General features: G+C 41.7%; 3 protein-coding genes across 4 annotated transcripts in view; 2 read left to right on the forward strand and 1 right to left on the reverse strand.

Annotated features, from left to right (window-relative positions):
- Window positions 1-1,030, reverse strand: part of LOC118418105 (pyruvate dehydrogenase phosphatase regulatory subunit, mitochondrial-like) — a 14,113-nt gene extending 13,083 nt beyond the window's left edge. The window contains exon 1 of the mRNA XM_035823935.1: window positions 943-1,030. Coding sequence (XP_035679828.1) covers window positions 943-1,015 — 73 coding nt within the window. The 5' untranslated portion in view covers window positions 1,016-1,030. The remainder of the gene's footprint in view (window positions 1-942) is intronic.
- Window positions 1,031-1,881: 851 nt separating this feature from the next.
- Window positions 1,882-9,870, forward strand: LOC118417677 (pyruvate dehydrogenase phosphatase regulatory subunit, mitochondrial-like). Its single transcript, XM_035823325.1, has 18 exons — window positions 1,882-1,988; window positions 3,040-3,208; window positions 3,398-3,531; window positions 3,958-4,039; window positions 4,239-4,402; window positions 4,658-4,779; window positions 5,127-5,241; window positions 5,620-5,772; window positions 5,966-6,090; window positions 6,215-6,407; window positions 6,709-6,864; window positions 7,084-7,223; window positions 7,359-7,507; window positions 7,896-8,106; window positions 8,272-8,361; window positions 8,596-8,778; window positions 8,979-9,170; window positions 9,306-9,870. The coding sequence occupies exons 1-18, from the start codon at window positions 1,916-1,918 to the stop codon at window positions 9,459-9,461; spliced, it is 2,607 nt and encodes an 868-aa protein (XP_035679218.1). The 5' UTR covers window positions 1,882-1,915; the 3' UTR covers window positions 9,462-9,870.
- A 1,018-nt stretch (window positions 9,871-10,888) lies between these two features.
- LOC118417676 (pyruvate dehydrogenase phosphatase regulatory subunit, mitochondrial-like) lies at window positions 10,889-23,639 on the forward strand. 2 transcript variants are annotated; one of them, XM_035823321.1, is made up of 18 exons: window positions 10,889-11,379; window positions 11,899-12,029; window positions 12,377-12,458; window positions 12,917-13,080; window positions 13,719-13,840; window positions 14,397-14,514; window positions 14,676-14,828; window positions 15,258-15,382; window positions 15,651-15,843; window positions 16,082-16,237; window positions 16,769-16,920; window positions 17,557-17,705; window positions 18,291-18,501; window positions 18,990-19,079; window positions 19,595-19,777; window positions 20,269-20,283; window positions 21,185-21,382; window positions 21,911-23,639. In XM_035823321.1, the coding sequence occupies exons 1-18, from the start codon at window positions 11,072-11,074 to the stop codon at window positions 22,058-22,060; spliced, it is 2,700 nt and encodes an 899-aa protein (XP_035679214.1). In that variant the 5' UTR covers window positions 10,889-11,071; the 3' UTR covers window positions 22,061-23,639. The 2 variants fall into 2 exon arrangements, with proteins under 2 accessions (XP_035679214.1, XP_035679215.1); XM_035823322.1 differs by lacking the exon at window positions 20,269-20,283.
- The last annotated feature ends 770 nt before the right edge of the window (window positions 23,640-24,409 follow it).

Below are 24,409 nucleotides of genomic sequence, written 5' to 3' on the forward strand. Positions count from 1 at the left end.
ACTTTTCAAATGTGACACAGGTTATCTGGCACTCACGACCCATTGTGGGAGTCAAGTATCTCTAACGTCACGTCCCGAAATTTCCCAACCCTTCAACGTGTTGGTCACGTCAAGTTTTGTCTTGATTCATAATGTCATTTTCGAACACAGATAAACCTTCATGCTAACTTTTAGCATGCTCATGAGACTTTTGTGTTCACATATGCACAGGCTATAACAAATAACATCCTAGTCAATTTTTGTTACATGATGCAACTGAATTTGACTGACTTTCTTTATTACACGCAATTGCGTATACACACTTGATTCGCAGACCTACATGGAGATGAATTGCCTTATTTCGCGATCGGTCACACACAAGCAGACATTACGCGCAGCCCTTGGTGCGTTACCAAAAACATTTCGGCATTGAACGATTATAACGACAGCGCAGATATGCGTGACCTGTATTTCTGGTCTTCCCCGGCGGCGCTGCCATGTATTCAAATGCCGGCGCGTCTTTCTTTTGTTGTCCACCGTTTCAAAATATATGTTACTCAAAGATGCTACCTCGATGGGCCGATTCTTACGAAGTTTAAAGGTCAGCCTTGTAACAGACAGAACCTTGTTGAGTTTGTGGGTTGAATACACTTAACAATTGTTAGGTAACGCCCACTTTACCCTCGCCCTAAACAATTTCACACTTGAATTCGGTCGGTGATGGAATTCATCAAGCTTTACCTACAAATGAGGTTTCACAAATGTCGTGGTTTTACAACAAACCAACAACATGTTCAGCACATATGCAACATAACTTGATATCGTGAGTAAACAGCACTGTTCGTGTCACTGCATCGATATACGCTCAATACATTATACGTTAATCTGGATTTTACTTCGAGGGAATAGGAAAGTGGATATAAGAGTTGTCTTAGCCTGAAATAGGCCAGGTTCTTGGCTCACGTTGATGTGCAGTCCTCGCCACCCTACTTCTGGACAACAGCAGGCCCCCTGAGCGGACCAGATTCAAAACCATCCTGTTTGGCACGAATACTCATATCCTCTGGACTTTGGCACTGCTGACGGCCTGACCTCTGTTCCATGGTAAAAGTGTTTATTCAGAACCGGTTCTGAGGGACAGACCATTCTACATATAGCGAGGGTCGTGGATCATGAGATGCCATGCTAAATGACAGCATGACACTGCCCTTCCTTGGTAAATTCATCTTTGGCAATTCACACATTCTTGGAGTCCACATCTCGATGTTTGAATTGAACAACTAACTTGACGGTGTAACAGCGACTTCTGTCTGATGTTCTTATTATTGCAATTGCTACCTGTTGGCAGCATCCGAGGCGTTATACTCTAAACTTCAGAAACGGTAAAAAGTGTCTTCTTGAGACATTTGTATACAAAAACAAGGCATAAGAAGTACCTAAATCCAGAATACAATTGACAGACTTGAATTCAAACTTTCATTTGGAAAGAGCGCCGTATGATTGTGAGATTTACAATTTATCGATCGAGAATTAATGTTTTGATTCCTGTCTTCAACTCATCTTTTTCACTGATAGGTAACATAAACGCCACTGTATGGGATGTTCATTTATCTTAATTGGTAGCTTCTTCACAGTGGAGCTCCTGTAACCAATTAGTTGGTAACTCGGTGATCCCAGTTCGAATCCAGGGGAGTATATTGGTTGGGGCCGCATCGGCCTGTAGGTTGGAGCAGCACCATCTTTCGGAAGGGACGTAAAATGCGGTCCGTGTTCGAGCCTCATTACCGGAGAATGATTGTCATGCTGTCATCTCATGATCCACCTATGTACAGAATGGTCCGTCCCTCAAACGTAGAAACGCAGTTAGCATTGGTACAGAGGTCAGGCCGTGAGCAGTGCCAAAGTCCAGAGGATATAAGTATTCGTGCCAAACAGGATGGTTTTGAATCTGGTCCGCTCAGGCAGCCTGCTGTTGTCCAGAAGTAGGGTGGTGTGGACTACACATGAACGTGAGCCAAGAACCTGGCATATTTCAGGCTGGGGGCTACTTATAATATCTTCTTTCCATTTCCCTCGAAGTACAAGTCAGACTAACTTAGAACTTGTAACGTTACAATATTAGTCCATGGTTGGTTGCCGTGGCACTATAGTATAAGTGCTGTTGACTTACCATATCAACAGTTACGTTGCATACGTGCTCAACAGGTAGTTGTTTTACTGTAAAACAGCGACATTTGTGAATAGTTGTTTATGTTATGTAAAGCTCGATGAATGCCCCCACCGACCGAACTTCAAGGTCAATGCGGGGTTACTGTGACCCAATATGTGTACATAACCAACAAACTCAAAAAGTACCGATCTGTTTCAAGGCTGACCTTTAAACCTGGTAAGAATGTCATCACGAGCAAGCAAATTTTTTAAGACATATTTGAAACGGTGGACAACAACAACAGAAAGAAGCGACGGCATTTAAATACATGGCAGTGCCGTCGGGAAAGATCCGGAAGTAACGTTACAGGTCACACACTGTCTTAAACCATAGTTCAATGTAGAAATGTTTTTGGTAACGCACCAAGGGCTGAGCGTAATGTCCCCTTGAGTGACCGATCGCGAAATCAGGCAATTTATGTTAAATTTTGCGGTTCAAGTGTATATACGGAATTGCGTGTAATAAAGAAAGCCAGTCAAATCCAGCTGCATCATGTAACAAAAATTGACTAGGATGTACTTTGTGGCTGTGCGTATGTAAACACAAAAGTCTCTCATGAGCAAGTTAAACTTTATCATCATGGCTTATCTGTGTTGGTGAATTAACGTGACCAACACGTAAAAGAATCAGGACATATTTTAGGGACGCGACGTTAGAGACACGTGACTTCCAGAAAGGGTCGTAAGTGCCAGATAAGCTGTGTCACTCCCCGTCTCTGTTCAATGTCGGACGGTGAGCTCGAATTTTAAGCCTAATAAATGTACACATGTAGTATGTTCTAACTGTAATTCAACTTGCATAAATGGACTGAATTGATGTAAGATTATTAACAAAACAAATATTTACTACAGTGCAATATGTGAGAACAACGTCAGGCTGTCGTGAACTCAGCTCAGCCAGTGTACAGTTTCCCTCTGAGGCACGGGTCGTGATCGCTGGAGGAGGGATCGTCGGCTGCTCGGTGGCGTATCATCTGGCCAAGGCTGGCTGGACTGATGTGGTGCTACTGGAACAGGGGAGGTAGTAAGGCTAACGTCACATTTCCAAACCGGGGCCTGGCCCGGCTGTTTGTGGAAATCCCGGTTTGGAAATGTGACAAGTTCTCCAAGCACTTCTCGTCAAGAATTATGACCGATAGTAACATGTTATTTGAAACGTACGCGGCAGAATTTGAAATGTAATCCGCGTCAAAGATTTTTTTTCTTGCAGCTTGGGATGTGGCACAACCTGGCATTCTGCAGGGATTGTGGTTCAGATGCGTTCTAACACCCTCCACACCAACATATGCCAATACAGCGCGCAGCTGTATGCCACTCTGGAAGAGGAAACGGGTCTTGGCACTGGTCAGTGGTATAACTTACATCGTGTGACACGTTCCTCAACAATACCAAATTGCTTTGTTGGGTTTGGTCTCCAAACAAAAATGTGTGTGCAGCGATATTTGTACTGTACATTGAGTACATACTGCATATTGAGTGTACATTGGCCAAAGTTTAAGGTCCTATTTGATCGGTATTCAATATACTAAAATCCTCTTTAGCATTCCTATAACGTATATTGTTTTGCATGCTCTAATGCTTATTGTGTGTATCCATTCAATTCAGAGAATTCATTAAACCCTAACAGATCAATAGAATCTTCCTCCTGTTTTAACATTTGACACGGGTATTATTCTGTACAACCCGAATTAATGATGATTTCTATAGACCTAGAGAATGTGCATAGCTACCATCACAAGGAATATGCGTGACTTCTGTGTTTGTGAACAGGGTGGCGACAGTGTGGTACCGTGTCCCTTGCCAGGACATCAGATCGCATGACTTACCTTCGGAGAACTGCCGCTGCTGCTAGGTACAATGTAATAGCATTTAATGCGCTGGCATCTTGGACTTGGCATATCAGCTCGAAGAGATATGGATCAAATTTGAAAAAAAAAAACATCTGATTACATGGCGCAGTAGATACAATAATTTGGAGAAAATAGTTGAAGATGTGCATGTAACCAGTGTAGTTGTCATAAAGTGAATATCACAAAGACTTTTCCTAACAGATCAGACGGTGTCCAGTGTGAGCTGATCGGCCCTAAAGACGTCGCTGCTCAGGTTCCTCTGCTGAGGGTGGATGACCTGAAGGGCGCGCTGTGGATACCCGGGGACGGGACGGCATCACCTTCTGATGTCATGCAGTCTCTGGCTAAAGGAGCAACGTCACGAGGTGGGCTTCAAATGTTGTAAGTTCTAGAGTTTGTGAGCTTCTACCAATGTTGGAGTCGAAGGCAATCCGGAGTCTCAAACTACAAAGAGCTAACATTATCAAACGCAAAATGCTATTTGGAACAATTTTTAACTTTCTTCCAGTGAGTCATCAGGAAATTTTGTTTGCAAGGATAAAAGATATCTAGTTATAAATTTTAGTTTAGCGACACATTTTACTTACATTGTACTTTTTCCATGATTCCTCACAATCCAGGAGTACAGATTCACCAGAAAGTTGCCGTGGAAACCGTCCTGACAGACACTGGTAGGGTGGCGGGAGTCCGGACCAACCAAGGCGACATCAGATGTGAATACTTCGTGAACTGTGCTGGACAGGTGGGTCGTTAACACGTGCAACCATTGGTGCTACTGTAACACTGCAGGGCTGAACTTAACCAGATAAGCATTGGGCTGTATAAGGTTGGTTTGTAGAAAAAGCAACGCCCTTAAGCAATATACATTAAATTTTACATGTATTTGCTATGCAATCAATAGACTGAGCTCCATGTCGTCTACGTCTATTTCATACTGGACAAAGCCCTCATGCGGGGCACCACGTCCTGGTTACACGACTAGTATGGCTTATGGGGTTAGTGGTACCCAAAAATGAAGAAAGATGGTCAGAACAAAACATGGTGCTGCGGAATATTTAATAGGTCAAACTACTATATTTTCCATTGCAGTGGGCATGGCAGCTGGGTCAACTGTCCAGTCCACCTGTCCGTGTACCGCTGCATTCCTGTGAACACTTCTACGTTGTCACTAAGCCCTTCCCTGGAGTAACCAACAACCAACCAGGTAAATCACCATTGTCAGAATTTCGCTTGAATGTTTCTTAATCTGTGTCTGAAATAGTGCTCTTTTTGAACATATGGCTCTGCTTAGTATGAAGATTCACTTCCCAACAGCATGAATACATGTTGCTGGCGCTATATCAAACTTTGCCGAAACCACAGCTATTAAATTAAAGAAAATTGAATAGTTATTGATATGTTAAGCTATTTTCTCGGCTGGCAACATATTAACCCTTTTTTTCCTTGACTGGAAACTTTATCAATAGTGAGTGTCCTAACAGATATTAGGCAATTTCTATTAATGATTGCGCTTGATGAAACAGGGTGTAGAACGAAACACAAGTCAAGTGCTCTAAGTATCTTGTACTCCCTACGTATGCAGTTATCAGGGACCCTGATGGCATGCACTACTCACGTGAGTGGAGTGGAGGTGTCTTGGCAGGAGGCTTTGAACTAAACCCCAAACCGGTCTTCACAGATGGTATCCCATCAAAATTTGAGTTTCAACTGTTAGAGGAAGACTGGGACCACTTCAGTAAGTCAGATACTCGTATCACTCACTAACGAATTATGTCACAATAGACGGCATCTTAAACAGAGTTGCACGTTTCCTTTTTTTCTGTTACATATCCCACTGTAAAGTTCCAAAGTACCTTGTTTCCAATATCCCTCCCATTACAAAAAAATTGACATAATCTAATTTTGTTCCTAATGTGTATAATCTTCAGTGCCCATCATGGAGCAGGCGACATACCGTATGCCAGCCCTACAGGATGCAGAGATCAGACAGTTTCTAAACGGGCCAGAGAGCTTCACCCCTGATATGTCACCTGTACTGGGGGAAGCGCCAGAGGTGGGTCAGGACGTTCACAGCTAAGGATGGGTAATGTAGTACTGGAAGAAGATATACATCGTATTGGAGGCATTCTTTTTCCGCATGCCTTACCAAAATGGCAGTTGTGATTTTCATCTTGCAGCTACCGGGCTACTTTGTAGCTGCAGGGATGAACTCAGGAGGAATAGCCAGTGCAGGTGGTGTGGGGAAGGTCATGGCTGAATGGATCATCTCAGGGGACCCTCCTGCCGGCACCTGGCCGGTCGACATCCGCAGGTTTGGAGAGATGCACAACAACAGGAGATACCTCAGGGAAAGGGTCAAGGAAATATTGCGTGAGCCATCATGATATATGCACCCAAATACTCAACTCAAACTTCCCATTTAATATCCGTATTAAGAGTTTTGTAATTTCAAAGGCGTCTTCATTTTCTTTATATTGTTTGGAATATTGTCTATAATGACCATGGTTTAACCCCGCATATCTTGAACCCAGAGTACTGTTTCAACCCATAAAGTAAAGATTATGTGATAAGGAATTCCATTCTACGACATTTTAGGGAATGGCAACGAGTTTAACTCTCGGATTCGTAATTAATGATAATCATAATCTGCATTCTTGTCTATTGATGACAGCAATTCACTATCTACAAAACTACCCAAAGCAAGAGTTCCAGTCAGCTCGAAGGGTTCTGATGTCACCCCTGTATTCCGTCCTGAAGAAGGCAGGTGCTGTGTTTGGGGAGACCATGGGGTATGAGAGGGCCAACTGGTTCTCAAGGCCAGACTCAGGTACACTACATGCACATGGTATTCTTACCTGGCGGAACGCCTGCCTCACATGTGGAATCTGCCTACGGGTCAATTCTGTCAAGCCTCTAAGTCGTAATGCTAGCTCTTTGCCCCCAGTTGTGCGATAGCGTTCTGTTTACTATCACATTATTATGCAAGGCTGTGAAGACATCCCGAAGAGTGATAACTTTTCATATAACAGTTATCGCTCATTTTCAGATGACTTCATGGAGCCAAAGCAGCCAAAGGGGACATTTGGGAAGCCATCCTGGTTTGATGCTGTGCTGAGAGAGTACTTTGTTTGCTGTGAAAATGTTGGCATCGTTGATATGTCTTCACTTACCAAATTTGAAGTACAGGTCAGTACATGTTTATAGCATAGATTGGTGAAGGGTTTAGCTCGATAAATGCTGTCTAGTTCATTTATGTACCAAAACAAACTGAAGTCAGGTTAAGATGATTGCAAAAATAAATGATAATGTTTTTCTGTTCAGTCCTCAGGTGATGAGGTGGTGACGTACCTACAGAGGCTGTGCTGTAATGAGGTGGATGTTCCAGTGGGGACGGTGCTGCACACCGGGATGTTGAACCACTACGGAGGGTACGAGAATGACTGCAGGATAGCTCGACTGGCCAACAATCAGTAAGGTCATCTCTGTACAGGAAACAGCAAATCTTTAAAGCTCTTTGGTAGAAGTTTGAATTTGTCATCGAGTGTCTAGGCTAGCAGACATGAGGAGTAGAGGTCACAGGTTTACTCCTGGCATTCCTGGCTAGACATTGTGGATCCTTGGGAAAAAAAAAATTTGCACAGCTTTCCTGCATCCACCAATGTGTTAATGGGCACCTGACTTCCGTCGGGGAGGTAAAAGGCATGGGCTCTGCTTTCAACATCGTGTCCTAAATACAGTGAATCAACGACCTTCTATTGGACTCGAAAACGTTACGGGATTACCCTCAATGTACCTTTTTTCGAGTTTAACGTTATAACCTATTTTCAATACCCAATTTTGTCACCTTCTTATTACCAGCTACGTCATCATCTCGCCACCCAATCAGTTGGTGCGGAGCTGGGCGTGGCTAACCCGCCATCTCCCAAGAGACGGATCTGTACAGATTAAGGACGTGACGCGGAGCTATGCTGTTCTCAATGTTCTCGGTCCCAGGGCGAGGGAGCTTATGAGCAGTCTGACTGATGTCGTCACCATGAGCAGCCATAACTTCCCGCCAAATGTCTGCAGGGTGAGTTTCTTTGGAAATCAGACTCTACAACTACTATCCAGTTACGTTAAGGATCTCACCTGCGGGCCAATCGATTTTGTTGGTATTGTAAATATCTGACACACAGAGGTAGCTTTTACACAATTGCCATACATGAGTGATTTTGACTATACGGTTCTGTCGCAGGAGCTGAGCATCGGTTTTGCCCCCCGTGTTCGTGCCATGACCATCAGCCATGTTGGGGAGCTGGGCTGGATGTTGTATGTTCCACAAGAGGTAAAAGCAAACATGACTGTTACAAACTCTAGTAGTTAAGCAATCTGTTCCTATTTTGTTCTAGTATTCTTAGTGCTGTTGTAGATAGCGGAAGACGTAATGACTTGAGTAAAACTAAATTGCATGAGATCTGCTACCTATCAACATATCCTTTCAGTTGAGTTGAATGTCCAAAGATTTAATACTTCTATGACAGCTCTATGTCAAAATTCATGAATATTCCTCATTTTACAGTATGCTTTACACCTCTATCTCTACATCATGAAGAGGGGTCGAGCATTTGGAATCCGTAATGTCGGCCACTATGTCATCAGTCACCTGTGTTTGGAACACGGTATTCCTTCACTGGGAACTGACCTGGACTCATCTGTCACTCCATTTGAATGCCAACAGGAGCACACTGTCAAATTAGACAAGGTGGGATGTCCATGGATGTTGGCACCTTTGCCAAGGTTATAATTTAAGGACCGTGTGGGTTCTCTTAAGTGGAATGTGCAATTGTACTTAATATGGCCATAAATGACATTTCACTTGACTAAGACATGGCAGAATTGCTGTTTTATACGAAGAAATCTTAAGCAACTTTCTAAAATATTCCTAAAACATTTCATTTTCAGGATTTCATTGGTCGATCTGCCCTGCTCGAACAGAAGCAGGAAGGAGTGAGACAGAAATTTGTCATGTTCCTATTGGACAATCATGACCTGGAGAATGACCTTTGGCCTTGGGGAAGGGAGCCAATCTGGGAGGGTGGAAGGGTCGTTGGCATGACGACCTCAGCAAGCTATGGATACACGCTAAAGAAACAGGTTCGATGCCATTGTAGAATTATCAATTTTCTGTTCATTACAAAGGTCAACTTAATACTTAATACTAGTAAAATGGTTAATTCTGGTATTTATTCTTTAAATGAGTGTGAGTAACATGGTTGAATCGTTCAACAGATCTGCCTTGGTCTTGTGCGTAACCCAGATGGAAAGACAGAAGAAGGGAAGGTAGTCACTGATGACATCATAACAAAATACAAGTTTGAGATTGACATCGCTGGAAAACGTTTCTCTGCCACAGCCCAGCTGTTACAGCCTGTTTTGACTCATTGACTTTAAAGCAGACACGACATCACCTGAAAACTTGGCGCTGAACATCATTTACACAATCCAGCAGAGCTTTCAATTGTGCTGAACACCATGCACACAACCCGGCAGACCTGTCCTTGGTGCTGAACATCATCTACACCATCCGGTAGACATGTCCTTGGTGCTGGACACCATCTTTACAATCCAGTTGATCTGTCCTTGGTGCTGAACTCCATCTACTCAACCCAGCAGAGCTGTCCTTGTTGCTGCTCATTATCTATACAACCCAGCAGACCTGTAATTGGTGCTGAACACCATCCATACAATCAAGCAGGGCTTTCCATGGTGCAGAGCACAATTAACACAATCCTAAAGACCTGTCATTGGTACTGGATACAATCTATTTACTGATTTAGACTAGGGAACCTGTGCTAAACATGATTCACACAAGTCACTTAATCGACCGTGGTTGTGTTAGGATAACTTTACTTGTAAACAATGCATACAGTTTATATGTAATTTCGTATTAATTTCAATCAAAGATACACAGATGGCAGTCAAATATCATTGACAGTGTCCGGATATGTTGGAATGAAGGGTTTGAGGTATATTATCAAATATGTCTAGTCGTAATTAAATTGTGACATATTAGATCAAACAAACATGAGCTGTATTCAGCAACTTTGTATCAGACGTTTATTGTCCAAAGCAATAGATACACCACGTACAATTTGGGGCAACATGCACCAAAAACTGAGAAGCTGAACATACAAGATGACATAATGCCATAACTCACCAGTCCTTTTGAGAAGGCACATAACAGTTATAACATTACTAACTTGAAGCCCATGTATATTATTTATTATCATATAGCCAGGGGACACTGACCAATCAGAAGGCCGCTTTACATGCTGTTCAAGTTGTTACCTACAATTATAATGGTCCTTTACGACCAATGATGTTTTATCAAACGATGTTCTAGATAAGAGGAACGACATAGTATTGAATAAAGGACGTATGTGTTATAACGAGGAATTTGTGTGGATCAATTTGCATGGGCCATATGATAATAACGCTTCGCTTACTGTGTGATTTTATTCAGTGGTTGTAGCAAAGACAGGCGTGGGGTAAAAGTGGGGTTCAAGCGCCACCAAATGACCATTCTAAACGGTCCGCACCCTTTTGGGTACTGGCGGGTCCGAGTTCGATTCCCGGGAGCCAGGAGACTGTTTCTACTCGCCTCTTGTTTCAGTTAGGCGGAAAACAGGTGCAGATGCGGGCTCTTTTATCGTTCTGTCAATTAGTGCTTTATACTTTCATATGTAACGTGAACGTTACTTCTCAGTTTTCTATCAGACTTCAAAACTTCCTCTATCCGATGAACGGGGAAATTTTGACACTATCCTTGTATCAAATTCGAGAGTGGGTGTGTACTCTCGCGGGAAAAGGCGAGAAACCCTAACCTTCACTCCTGACCTTTGACATGTACAAAATGAAAGTTGGTTGTTGCTCCGAATTTTGTCCCAAGGTCTGATGTTTCCATGGTCATCCTTGCGTGTCACAGTATGTTTGAACCCTTCGAAATAGTACGATCTCGATGGTGTGTGTAGGTACGATTTCTGGATATACCAGATATGCTGTCACATCGCGCCGTTTGGACGAACTGTGTCCGGGGGAGGGCCAGTGGAGGACGGTGGCCATGGAGTTCCGTTAAAAAGTCACCTCAGCTCTGTCACAGGAACACGAACCTTGACATAAGATGGGTGAGTTCTGGCGTGGACAGACGGCAACTCAGCTCAACGCAGGAGGAGCCACCGGTGGAAAAGCCGCTACCGTCCCAGGCACAAGTGGTGATCGCTGGGGGAGGGGCCATCGGCTGCTCGGTGGCGTATCATCTGGCTAAGTTTGGCTGGACAGATGTGGTGTTGTTGGAACAGGGAAGGTACGATGGACGAATGCTCAAAATCGTGGCAAGTGTGTATGTTAGGGATGACGGGATCCTGAGGTGCTATTCGCAAAATTATCAAAGGAAAATTATAAGGAACATACTGTCAATTGAAAAAACTGGGAGAAAATCTCATTGACAGGAACATTTGTCAATAGCAAGAAAGGACTTCATTGACAGTAGCATTTGTCTATACTATTAAGTAGTTTCATCATCAGAGTGAAATTCATTGTGGTTTTGTAAAGCTTCAAATAGTGTCAGACCAGAAGATAACTGAGAAAATATTACATAGAAAATATTCAGGGTCCTAAATGGACATCATAAAGGTAACGTCAATGTATGATATTTGAAAGATGATAAAGATAGATATCAGTGTTTTGTTTAAAAAATTGGTCATATTGAAGTAAGAAGGTTAAAAACCTCCTTGATTATATTGTAAGGCCCACCCCATGCAGTTACTACCTAAGGTTATAATCTTAGATAGGAAATTTCATGTCCACAATTTTTCCTCCCCAGACTAAGCTGTGGTACAACATGGCATGCTGCCGGCTGCTGTGCAATGCTGGTGGAAGGGATCGTCAGGACGATGTTTGAGTACAGCAAACAGCTGTACCCAAAACTAGAGGCTGAGACAGGCATTGACACAGGTCAGAAACATTACATGAACAATATCAATGTAGTGGTGGCACGGTGGCCTTGTGGTTAGGGTTGTTGACTCAGAACCTGGAGGTACTGATGAGTGCAAATCCCTGACAGGCCCTGATGTTGTGCCTTTGGGAAAGGCTGTTCTTCACACCAGCTTCACAGACACAGCATAGCAGCAGCTGGTAACACTAAACGACCCGTCACACCTTAACTTTGCACATCTAGCTGAAACTGTTCCAGATTGGCCTTTTTTTGTAACACTTGATGCATGGGTGTATCTTTATTCTCTGAAATGAGAGATTTTTGGCTTAAAGAATTTGTTCATTTAGAATGTTTATTTCTTCACCAGGCTGGCAACAGACAGGTTCCATATACGTAGCTCGTACCGAGGACCGAATGATCGCATACAGAAGACATGCAGATGCAATAAGGTATGTTTATTTATTCATCCATTTTGTTGTGTTCAACATCAAGAAATGAATAAGAGAAGTCATAACTATCATCATTAATCAGTGATTCAGTCATCATTAATCTCTTTGATATAAATACTGTTGCAGAACTGCAAGAAAATGGTTCTGTATCTGTGTCATTTGTGTAGCCAATATAATGCTGCCCTTCAGCTTAACACACTAGCTTTGCAGGCATGTGATGCAGCAGCACCTGGTTATATTGCTTTGAAAGACCTGGCAACCTTTACACATCTAGCAGCAATCATAATCTAATCATCTAATGAGAATTTCCCTGTAGTAATTGGTTACAACAAGTTCTACTCCACAATATGCCAGAGGAAAAACAAGACTGTTTCTTTTTTTTCAGATCTGAAATTAGATAGTTAGTAGAGTAGTTGGTACTAGTTTGTTAGAAATGCAGCATGTACGTTGTGTTCCAGAGCGATGGGAGTGGAGTGTGAGCTGGTGAGTCCCAGAGACATCAGTGTCTATCATCCCTTACTGAGAGTGGATGACCTGAAGGGTGCATTGTGGGTACCAGGGGATGGGGTGGCTACACCAGCCGACGTCACACAAGCTCTGGCTAAGGGGGCGGCAATGAAAGGTTGGTGGGAGATGGAGTTAATCATAATTTTACCTGCCTGGCTGTTTTATAATCAACAAGGTGCATCTCATGATCAGATTTTGTTTCACACTTCACCTTTTACCAGTGAGCCACTAACAGAAGGAATCATATTATTCTACCTTAGGAGGGCTGATACTGGTAGCAATGCAGAATATGCCATGTTGTATTCTTTTTTTGTCATACCCACCCAAGAAAACACACATTTTGCTGTGAAACATGTCAGGAGTTGAGAAGATTTAGTGTCCTCAAACGAAAGATTATAAGATCGGCAATTCCAATGTGGGAACCTGGTATTGAAATGAATAAAGAGACTCTTTTTACACAACCAGTGCTTTATTCTCACCGACGTTTCGGTGACCGTCTGTCACCTTCTTCAGGGCAATTCTGACTGGTATTGCAGGACAATACTGCTGGTATTATTGAAATATTTTACTTAATACATTTGAATTATTCTAAGAAAGCCTGTTGGATACATATAGAAGCCCTTGAGATGCCGTAAAAAACAGACCGTATCAAACATTACCATGGTCCAGGTATGACATAAAGTAATTTACATGGCTATACAGGTGGACTTATAACCAGCCCATCTTATACAGTCTAAACCATCTTTTCTCCAGGTGTCCAGATCCATGAGAAAGTAGGTGTGGAGAAAGTTTTGACAGTCTCCGGTCGAGTGAACGCTGTCAGAACAAACAAGGGAGACATCAGATGTGACCACTTTGTCAATTGCACTGGACAGGTAAGGTGTACACAAGTGTCATGTGTTGTCAGACCCATTGCTGTATTCAAACAATTGATGCTTTGCCTGAACTAAATTGATTTCATTATATGGATGATATCCATGTATGTATCCTAGACCTAACAAAAAATAAAAGTTTGTACCATACTGCAAGTTCAAAGCGGCTACAAAATGAGCAATAACATGCAGTATATTGCAAAATGATATATTGGGAAATGTATACTAATGCCATAGAATGCCAATGTCAATTCCAGGGTCAAAGAAGAAGTTGTGAAAGAACAAGACTGAAGAATCTATTGTTTGGTATTCTATATGCTGTGTGTTCAGTCATTTGTTCAACTTTCCTGACAACTTAGATTTCATAAAATGAAAGACCTTTATTGTACATTCATACCTCAATGGGCTAGGTACAGGTGCAGGCAGCTTTTTCTTGGCCAAACTTTTTTTTTGCAAGCTCGCATCTGTATAGGGTTCCCAGAGGATGTCATCCATATAACCAAATCAACATAGTCCAAGGTTCATGTACATATGTTCATGGTCTATCTGACTATTCCAGTGGGCGTGGGAGCTGGGACAACAGTCCAGTCCTAGTGTTCGGGTTCCGTTGCACTCCTGTGAACACTTCTACATCATAACTGACCCAGTGGCAGGAGCTAACACTGCCACAACTCCAGGTACTGTCAATTCAGTTACTTTTACACTGGTTTCATTTTTTTAGCAGGAGGAAGAAGTTTTTTTATGGTGTTTTAAATTTGCAGTGTTAGCTACCATATGTACTTTGTATTATGTACTTTTCAACCTTTTAAGACTATTTCCTTGTTTATTTCCTGCATAGTTGCACAAGATCCAGATGGCTATAACTACATGCGAGAGTGGAATGGTGGCTTCATCTGTGGCGGCTTTGAGCCCACACCTAAACCTGTCTTCACCGATGGCATTCCCTCCCCGTTTGAGTTCCAGCTTCTGGAGGAAGACTGGGATCACTTCCGTGAGTAGAATTGAAGCTGTATCATAATGATGGTAAAGGAAAGGTCTTGGGTGATGCATTCTTTCAACCAAGCAACAAATGGAGACTAAAAAGTAGATATTTTCTGATATCTGCAACTCTTCCATCATCTGGAAATATTTCAATAGAACATATTATATAAGGCCATTTTTATGTATATAAAAACGATATTCCTTCTATAGTTTGCAAATGCTGAGGTCTAGTTGTCTAGTTATTGTGGATAACCTATACAATAGTAAGTGCTATTCTGTTAGCTAGCCCAGCGTGCAGTCAGAAGATGGGGTAACTGAGATAAAAGAGGCAAGACAAAATATTCCTAATTTCCCCTTCCTCTTTTACTTCTTATATAATATGTAGAATTAACTCCGATAACCTGTTCCTCTTGTGTCTATTTGTTTTTCCCCCCCACAGAGCCAGTCTTGGAGCAGATTCTACTCCGCATGCCAGCACTTAAGGAGGTCAAAGTTCAAAAGTTTCTAAATGGACCAGAGAGCTTCACCCCTGACCTGTTCCCTAACATGGGGCAGGCTCCTGAGGTAGGTCATAGGTCATAGAGATCTTTGCCCCTGACCTGTTCCCCAATATAGGACAGGCTCCTGAGGTAGTGACAGATTCATTTTAAGGCCATAGATATCTTCACCCCTGACCTGTTCCCAACAAGGGAAAGTCTCCAGATTTTTCTCGCCGGGGTTTAACCACAAAAAAATTGAAGAAAACTTCATTTCTATTGTTTTGGGCCACAAATGCTTGAAATGAAAGAAACAAAAGACATATCAGTAAAATATAGAGAAAATGTTGTTGCAGCTGCCGGGCTACTTTGTAGCTGCAGGGATGAACTCAGGAGGAATAGCCAGTGCAGGTGGTGTGGGGAAGGTCATGGCTGAATGGATTATCTCAGGGGACCCTCCTGCCGGCACCTGGCCGGTCGACATCCGCAGGTTTGGAGAGATGCACAACAACAGGAGATACCTCAGGGAAAGGGTCAAGGAGATATTGCGTAAGTTATCTCTCAGAAAATTATCTTTAAAAAACACTTTATGCTTGCACAACACATACCAATTTCATGACAATCCATCCATAGCTTCTTGAGTTGTGCTTTTCAATTGCATACAAACAAATGCTACCAAAAGCATAACCATCTTGGCAAAGGTAATGATGTCATATAATTGCACTTTGCTATATAGTAATAGATGATTATACATTCTAAAGTATCAGTACCCTGTGTTGTGTTTCAGCCATGCCCTATGCACAGCCGTACCCCAAGCCAGAGTTCCAGTCTGCCAGGAAGATGCGCATGTCCCCGCTGTACACCACCCTGGAGAAGGCTGGGGCTGTGTTTGGTGTCAAGATGGGGTATGAGAGGGCCAACTGGTTCTCCAAGCCTGAGTCAGGTGAGGCACGACTGACTCAGGTGAAAATGAGTACTGTAAATACATATAAGTTCACGGGGATTTAATTTCATGGTAGCAGGAAAAAGGAATTTTCGCGTTGGTTTCAAGTTTGCGGTGAAGCGGCCAACGCGAAAACCGCGAACATTAAACCACTGCGAAAGTTTCTGCATTTAAAGTACCTGTCTTTGGTTACAGATGTTCTCTTGAGTTGAATGGGACTTAAGCCCAAAGGCTCCATGTTTGAAGACAGTCACACCTTATTCTGTTTAAGACACCGCCACATGTATGAGTGGATCAAACTATACGGTCTGGTATTATGCAGCTTTTGCTTACTGTACAAAATGGTTTGTTGCACGTAAAGGTAGTTGACTAGTTAAGCAAAATAAACAGACAAACAAACCGAAACCTTCTCAAATTTTTCAGGTATGATATTTAGATAAAACATTTGCACCAGTGTATTAGTCGTAAGTTGAAAGGTAGGAGTGTAATTAGATATATATGTACTTAATATGATATCTTCTCCTTTCTTAGATGATTTCATGGATGTCCCCTCTGGCTGGCGGGCAGGCGAGGGCACGTACGGGAAGCCTCCATGGTTTAACGCGGTACAGGAAGAGTACATGGCCTGTCGTCAGAACGTCGCCATCATGGACATGTCATCCTTCACCAAGTTTGAAGTTCGAGTCAGTACAGACCTAAAATTTTAATTTCATTGGATAGGATGCCCTGTTTGCAAAGGCAAAACCTTGTTTGGCTGGAATTTGTGTGCTCCCATCATATCCTATTACCATGTTACCCTATTACCATGTGTCTGCCAGGCTAAATGTATCTGCAACTTTCAAAAACAGTTTGAGAGAACTTTAGCACAGTACCACCCAGGAACATGGAGGGGTGCATTATAGTTTAAACTGGGGATGTTGATTGGGGATCTTTTGGGTCACATTTTAAGGTGGCATAAACATTGTGTCCTGACATTTTGATGGAGATGGGAGTGGCTTTGGGAAAGGTCTATTCTTAAGAAGCATGTTTTTAACCTCATGCCTTTTGAGGCTAACATCACATTTCGAAACTGTAGCCCAGCCGGGCTGTTTGTGGAAACGGAAAATAGAAGTGTATACCATGTAAAAAAAGTTCACAAATAATGCCCACGACTACTTTCTTTATGTCTTGTGTAGTTTGGTGTCTTTTCTATCATTACTTTTTGTTCCCAAAAGCTGCCTGGCCCAGCCCCTGTTTGGAAATGTTATGTAGGTCTTACAGTGTTAGGTATCAGGGAGGTGATGTTCACATGTGTCTTCTGGTGTCCATGTTCTGTTCAGTCCTCAGGTGATGAGGTGGTGACGTACCTACAGAGGCTGTGCTGTAATGAGGTGGATGTTCCAGTGGGGACAGTGCTGCACACCGGGATGTTGAACCACTACGGAGGGTACGAGAATGACTGCAGCCTGGCACGCCTAGCAGAGAACCTGTGAGTATGCAGATACAGCTTGTCCCTGTCTGAGAAGACGTGCAGGTCTAAGACATCCTGTATTCAAAGCTTCACCACAGGTATTGGCATGATGGATTGTAATGATTCTTGTAGTTATGGCAACCGATGGAGCAGTTCATTGTGTAAAGGCACTGCTTTTATTTCTGCAAAAATCCCAGATTAAATTTTGTGGATGACATTTAATTTGCACATACATTGATCTGAGCCTGATTTTCAAAAGAAAAATGAAAAAATGATGGAAGTGAAGTTGAAGTGACACATGGTTTTCAAGCCTTGAGTGTAGTGGTACTAGGCTACCTTACCAGTGCCACTTTCTGCATGTCTTGAATAAAAGACTTGTTGGCTGCTAGCTGTGATACCATATTTTGTCACTTCAACATTTGTTACATTGTTTATGGTCCCTATTTCAAAAACTTGGTTTTTTGTCCCATCTTGCTTTTTTTTGCATTCTTGCTTTAGACGTGTTGTCTGCAGAAGATGTCATCCATAAAACGTCCTTGCTGTGGCCTTACTAAGGCTTAGTAAGAAAAAAGTTTTGTTGACTCCCATTCCTTATCCCTCCAGCTATCTCATCATCTCACCATCCAATCAGATGGTGCGGAGCTGGGAATGGCTGCACCGTCACCTCCCTAAGGAAGGGACCGTACAGATCCGGGATATCACGCCATATTATGCCGCCATCAACGTCCTTGGGCCAAGGTCACGGGAGCTGATGGCGGAACTGACGGATGCGGTCACCATGAGCAGCCAGTACTTCCCCTCCTTCACCTGCAGGGTAATGACATGTTTGTTTGTGTTACATGACCTGTAAACACTTGTAGTTGTAACACACCAGTTTTGTATGGTTGTACAAGCTGGACTGCAGGGTTTAATTGACTCACACCAGGAAAAACACCCATCATTTTTTATTTGATAAGTGCAGTTGGATCTTTAATGTGCTGAAGGTAGATGTAACACACTGGTTTTGTACAGAATGTACAAGTTGTGTAAGACGGGATTGTAAGTTTTTTTTTATTCGTACCGGAAGAATACCAAATTATCTTTATTTTTTCTTTGTCTAGAAAAAAGTAAAACAATAGCAGTATCATCAAATTTGATAAACATGACATTGTACATGTAACAGTTACCTCCTAGTCCATCTTAATGTCTTTATAAGGTATTATCTTGAACTTATCACCAGTCCATAATGTTTTTTTTTACTGTAACTGTAATTACATGCATGTCGAAAGTTGATGTGGACATGTATCTCGTTGTGATTTTTAGGAGCTGAGCATCGGTTTTGCACCACGTATCCGTGCCATGAGCCTCAGCCACTCTGGGGAGCTAGGCTGGATGTTATATGTACCACAGGAGGTAGGTGTAGTGGAGTATCTATGGTATCAGCACCTTAACAGAACATATTATATATGTTGTATTCATGTGTATAAGGATGATGTCCTGTCTATAGTTTTCAAAAGTTGGAAAAGATATGGTATCTATGATATCAGCACCTTAATAAAACATATCATTTATGTTGCATTCATGTGTATAAGGATGGAGGTAGGTGAAGTGGAGTATCTATGGTATCAGCCCCTTAACAGAACATATCATATATGTTATATTCATGTGTATAACGATGATGTCCTGTCTATAGTGTCCAAAAGTTGGAAATGATATGGTATGCAACAAACAAAATTCTGACACAATGTTGACAAAACAACAGACACTGTGATGTATCACTGAAAATAAATGCTGTTGTTTACTTTCACTTACATACTGAGCCATTTTGTTGTTATCAATATTCTTTTTTTAGTGTTTTGTTAATCCAAGTTCTTTTCCTTAATTAACACTCACCCCTAGCTAACTGAACAACTCTATCCCTCCGTCAGTATGCGCTCCACGTGTATGACCATATCATGCACAAGGGCAGAGATTTTGGAATCCGCAATGTTGGCTACTACACTATTGCTCACCTACGCATGGAGCGGGCTTTTGCCTTCTGGGGAATCGACCTCGATGCATCCGTGACCCCCTTCGAGTGTCAGCGAGAGCACAGGGTCAAGTTTGGGAAGGTAAGAAATCTGTTTCTCAAAGTTGAACTTATCAAGTGGGCTGAGCAATACATGGCTGAGCAATTGTTTTGCTTTAGGAACCAAGGTGACCAGGGCTGTTTCCAAGACCCCATCCCTCTATCCTGTGACAGAAATTTACATGTTGGAACATACAAAATGTCACCCTGTCCATCAGAGACATGTGAACTTCATGACATGAAGCTTATGAAAATATTTTTTTGTCAGTTTAAGATGACAGATATAACAATAAAAATCCATGACATGTGCGAGTGGGTTGTAAAAAAATTTGATGCTGGAGACATCCTGGATGATTACGTTGTATTTCTCTTTAATAGTTGTGTTTATGTGTAATTAAATAAGCTCAGCAAGATAGCATGATTTCCCGAATCTGATGTGATTCTAGGGTGCTTCCAATAGCTTCCTGCCTTACATCAGTGTCCCTGATTAGCAGATGTTTCAGACAACAGCACTAAAACATGCTTTGGTTTCAGGAATCAGAACAAGATGTGAGTACCAGTACAGAAGTGGTACCGTAGTATGTATGTAGATCTGTTCAAACTTCAAACAAGCTGAGATGATACACCATTAACATAGCCTCTGGAACAGGATGTACTAGTCAAGCTTTTTTGTTGCTCATAATATGCTTTTTTTCTGATTATGTCAGTTCTATTGCACCCAGTTTCTTGTGGCCATGCCTCATAGAACTGATTTGCCATCAGAAAAGGAGCATGATACAAGTACCCAAAAGCCCAACTTGTAGAGCCTGCTACAGAGTCTACCATTAACACTTTTGGGGGCATAATAATACTAAGGTCAATGGTTCTCACTACTGGTGCTGTTGGCATTGTTGAGGTGTACTCCTGACTAATGTCCTTCTTCCATTTCCATTACATCTGCATTCCAAGGGTTTGGCCTGGAAAAAAGGAATGTTGTGTTTCAAGTTACCTGACCAAGTCTAGTAAAATCCTGTCAGCCTTAGCCCTTTTTTGGGGTCCACCTTTGGTAAGGGATATAAAGATTTTCGATCTGACATCTGAGTGATGAAAATATTGTAGAATCATTTTCCAACATGTTCTCTGTCCTCATTTCTTTTGCAATAGAAAGTTGCACTTGTACAATTTATACCTGTATATAGAAAATGTGCTGTTGAAAATACAAAATACATCCTGATGCATTTCAGTTTTGACTGGTTGGGTCACTTCCGCTGAAATCTGAAAGAATCTACCTACCCTAATTTTTTCAGGACCATAATTGCAAACACGATATTAGTTTTCCATGGCCAAGGTTTAACAAAACTGCAGCGGTGCTCCAAAAATGCTAGATGGGGTTTTGGTCACTTGTGAGCTCTATCATAAATATCTGCCGTCTCTTTGCATGCTTTTGACATTTTCTTCTACCACATTGCAGGGAGTGGACTTCATTGGTCGATCTGCCCTGCTCAAACAGAAGCAGGAAGGAGTGAGACAGAAATTTGTCATGTTCCTATTGGACAATCATGACCTGGACAATGACCTTTGGCCTTGGGGAGGGGAGCCAATCTGGGAGGGTGGAAGGGTCGTTGGCAGGACAACGTCAGCGGGCTATGGATACACGCTGAAGAAACAGGTTTGTGCATTGCTTTCCTCGTTACTATTTGAGTCTAACAAAAAGGTAGACTGCATACCTTTTTTCATGAGATGTAGGAAGCTGTTTTTATTCACGGTCAATCATAGCTGGCTTGCCCTAATTCTATTTTAGGCATTATCATTAAGTTGTTCAGTGGCTTCAATTCTACCAATGAGGTTGTATAGGCTATATAATTACCTCCTTGATTTTACATAGTATGTTGTTTGTTATGCAGAATTAGTGGAACAGAAGGTTGCCCAGAAGTGACATCAAAAAGTCCAGTTGTGTATCTAGTGTGGTCATTGCATTTTCCTTTTAGGAATGCATATCAATTTATTGTTAAGCGTCTATGTCTTCCTAATTGTACCGTTTAGCATTGCTGGCCCCTCTACAGTTGCCGTTAGCCATTGCCATGTCCTCCCATGCAGATATTCAGGTTGAAAGATTTGAAACAACCCTCAGTATGTGATGTTGTCTTTCATTGGAAGTGTCACACATGGTTGATGAATGTACTTGTGACATCTACAGGTGTGCCTGGGTTTTGTGCACAATCCTGACCCACAGACTGGAGAACATCAGATCATCACCAACAACTTCATCACCAAGAGCAAGTTCGAGATCCAGATAGCTGGGAAGAAATTCAGCGCTGCGGCACGACTGTTTCCCCCACAAATTTGAAGTTTTTATTACCTTGCAGTTACTGTTAGTAATAACTCATTGCAACATTGATTAACATTAGACATCCAGGTACTAATAGGATACACAAGAGAATGACTCAAGAAACTGGTTAGATTAGTAAAAAGTTGACTTTTAACAAATCCATTCAGTTGCTTGAGTAGTTTTTGTCTGGTGTACAGCACTAACAGCTACATGTACATACAATGTGTTAACTCAGTCTTCATGGTCCAGACATACAGGTCATCATATCTTAATCCAACAGTGAGCTGCCTCGTTGGCCTCTCTTAGATCACTGTCCGAGCAGGTGTCAATCACTGTGTATCAATATCTGCTCATACAGTTGGACGGATTTAGAGAGTTGACACATGTTAGTGGTTTGGTAGGCCATGTTTAGTTTAGCATGACATTGTATTCACTGACAAAAGCTTTGGGACCTTGCAATTGATAAAAAAACATATTTTGAAAATATGAAGAAGATTTTGATTTTAGAAAGCAGGAATAAACAGAGAAGCTATATCCTTGAAAGTCCAGTCCCTTCCCAAACTGTACTGTAGTCCTCAGGAGCTGAACAAACTTGTAATTCAATTGTTAGATGTGACTGGAAGAAAAATTATACATTCAAGCTTGACTTTATGATTGCCATCAGCACATTGCTTTGAATTTGTACTACAGATGTCATTTATAGAGGAATGCTTGTGTGGTCTAATACATATCATGGTGCTTCTATATTCTTTATGAATAGCTTTGATATTTATGTACTTTTTTTCATTGTCCAAGAAGGTGCTCAGGCAACAAGCTGGGTGATTGGTAAACTAGAGAAAACTAGCCTCATTGTGTACTCTTGTCAAAACTCAGCATTTTCAAGCAATTCCCAGTTTGACAAAGCTGAGGAGGGAGCATCCATATATAACGTTATATCTGACATGTATGTTTTTTCCCCTACCGTTTCATTTGTACAATACATTTACTATAAATTAAATTTATGTGTTGTAATGTTAACGTTTTCTTGAATGTAATAAAGAGGAGCATGTCTTGAGAGAATCTATGGAATGTATTGCATGGAAAGGTCATTTATATGTTTAAGAAAAATGTGTGCTCGTGTACTTAATGTGCAAGAAGCTTAGCTGTGTGTCTCTGCCTTTGTCTGCATGTAATGCAGTAGATATTTGCAGTAATATTGTGTACTTAAATGGCTTGTTGCTACATATAAGGACCTTGCTACATGCAATATGTTTACATTTGTCGACTTGGGGTTTTTGAGAATTGTGGTATATAAAATGTCAAGCAACATTAAGGGGAATGTTGCCATAGGTCAGTAAGATTTGAAACAAACAGTGAGAATTGATATATCTGTTATGTACATTGTTTTGTAAATACTTAGGCTTCAGAATACATGCATTCTGTCACCAAACTGACAGGTTTGTAACATGTATAGTACATGTGGAATTAGTCTTGTTTCTGGTCAGTTGCAGAACATATAACTGTTAAAAATGCTGGAAAGGGGATGCTAGAAGTTGAACTTTGAATAGCAACCATGGCAAAACATGTACTAAGCTATTAAAAACTGCATTTCATGTTGTCTCCATACACCAATTCATTATTCAATGTTGTGTAGGAAAAGTTGTGGGTATTCTGGTCAGACTTTGTTGAGTGTTGTTCTTGTATGCTTAGCACAGACTGTTCACTATCTCACTGGTTTAAGCAGGGTTATCATAACCATCTCAAGTGTTCCCCCACACACTTACATGTCCTATTTGTAGTTGCTGTCATCATAACTTTTGTTGACATCTTGTCTACAAGTGGAGCTATCTGCACGTGTCGGTGTCTACACAATTGCAGCTGACCTGGAAAAACCTTAAAGTTTGTCCTTTTTGATGAGCCCAGGTACAATACTCAGTACCTGGACCTGTTTGAATTGATGATGTGAAATCAGTTTGGGGTGTTGACAAAACCTTGAACAGAGACCACAGTATGGTCATGTTTTCCATAAATTTGTTATTGTTTGGAACGTCTTCTCGGAAATGTTTATACTGATACGGATGTTCCCATCTGTGGCCATGGGAAAACTACTAGACAAGTATCATTTGATACAGCATGATTAGGGGCATGATCAGTGAGTGCAAGGAGGTTAAACCTTGGTGAGTGATACCTGCATGATGTGTGGCTGACACCTCACATGGACAACTGTTATAAAAACAATAATATTAGGACATCAAGAAACTCCCTAGAGGATTCATGAAATTAGTTACTGTAACAGTTTATGCAGGATTTAACAGATCAGGTGTCAATATGTAGCTTGCTGACAGTGAATTTGGAAAGTGGATACAACCGAAGTACTGAGAGTCTTGC

The sequence above is a fragment of the Branchiostoma floridae genome, chromosome 6 (genome assembly GCF_000003815.2).
Source record: "Branchiostoma floridae strain S238N-H82 chromosome 6, Bfl_VNyyK, whole genome shotgun sequence".
Lineage (NCBI taxonomy): Eukaryota > Metazoa > Chordata > Leptocardii > Amphioxiformes > Branchiostomatidae > Branchiostoma > Branchiostoma floridae.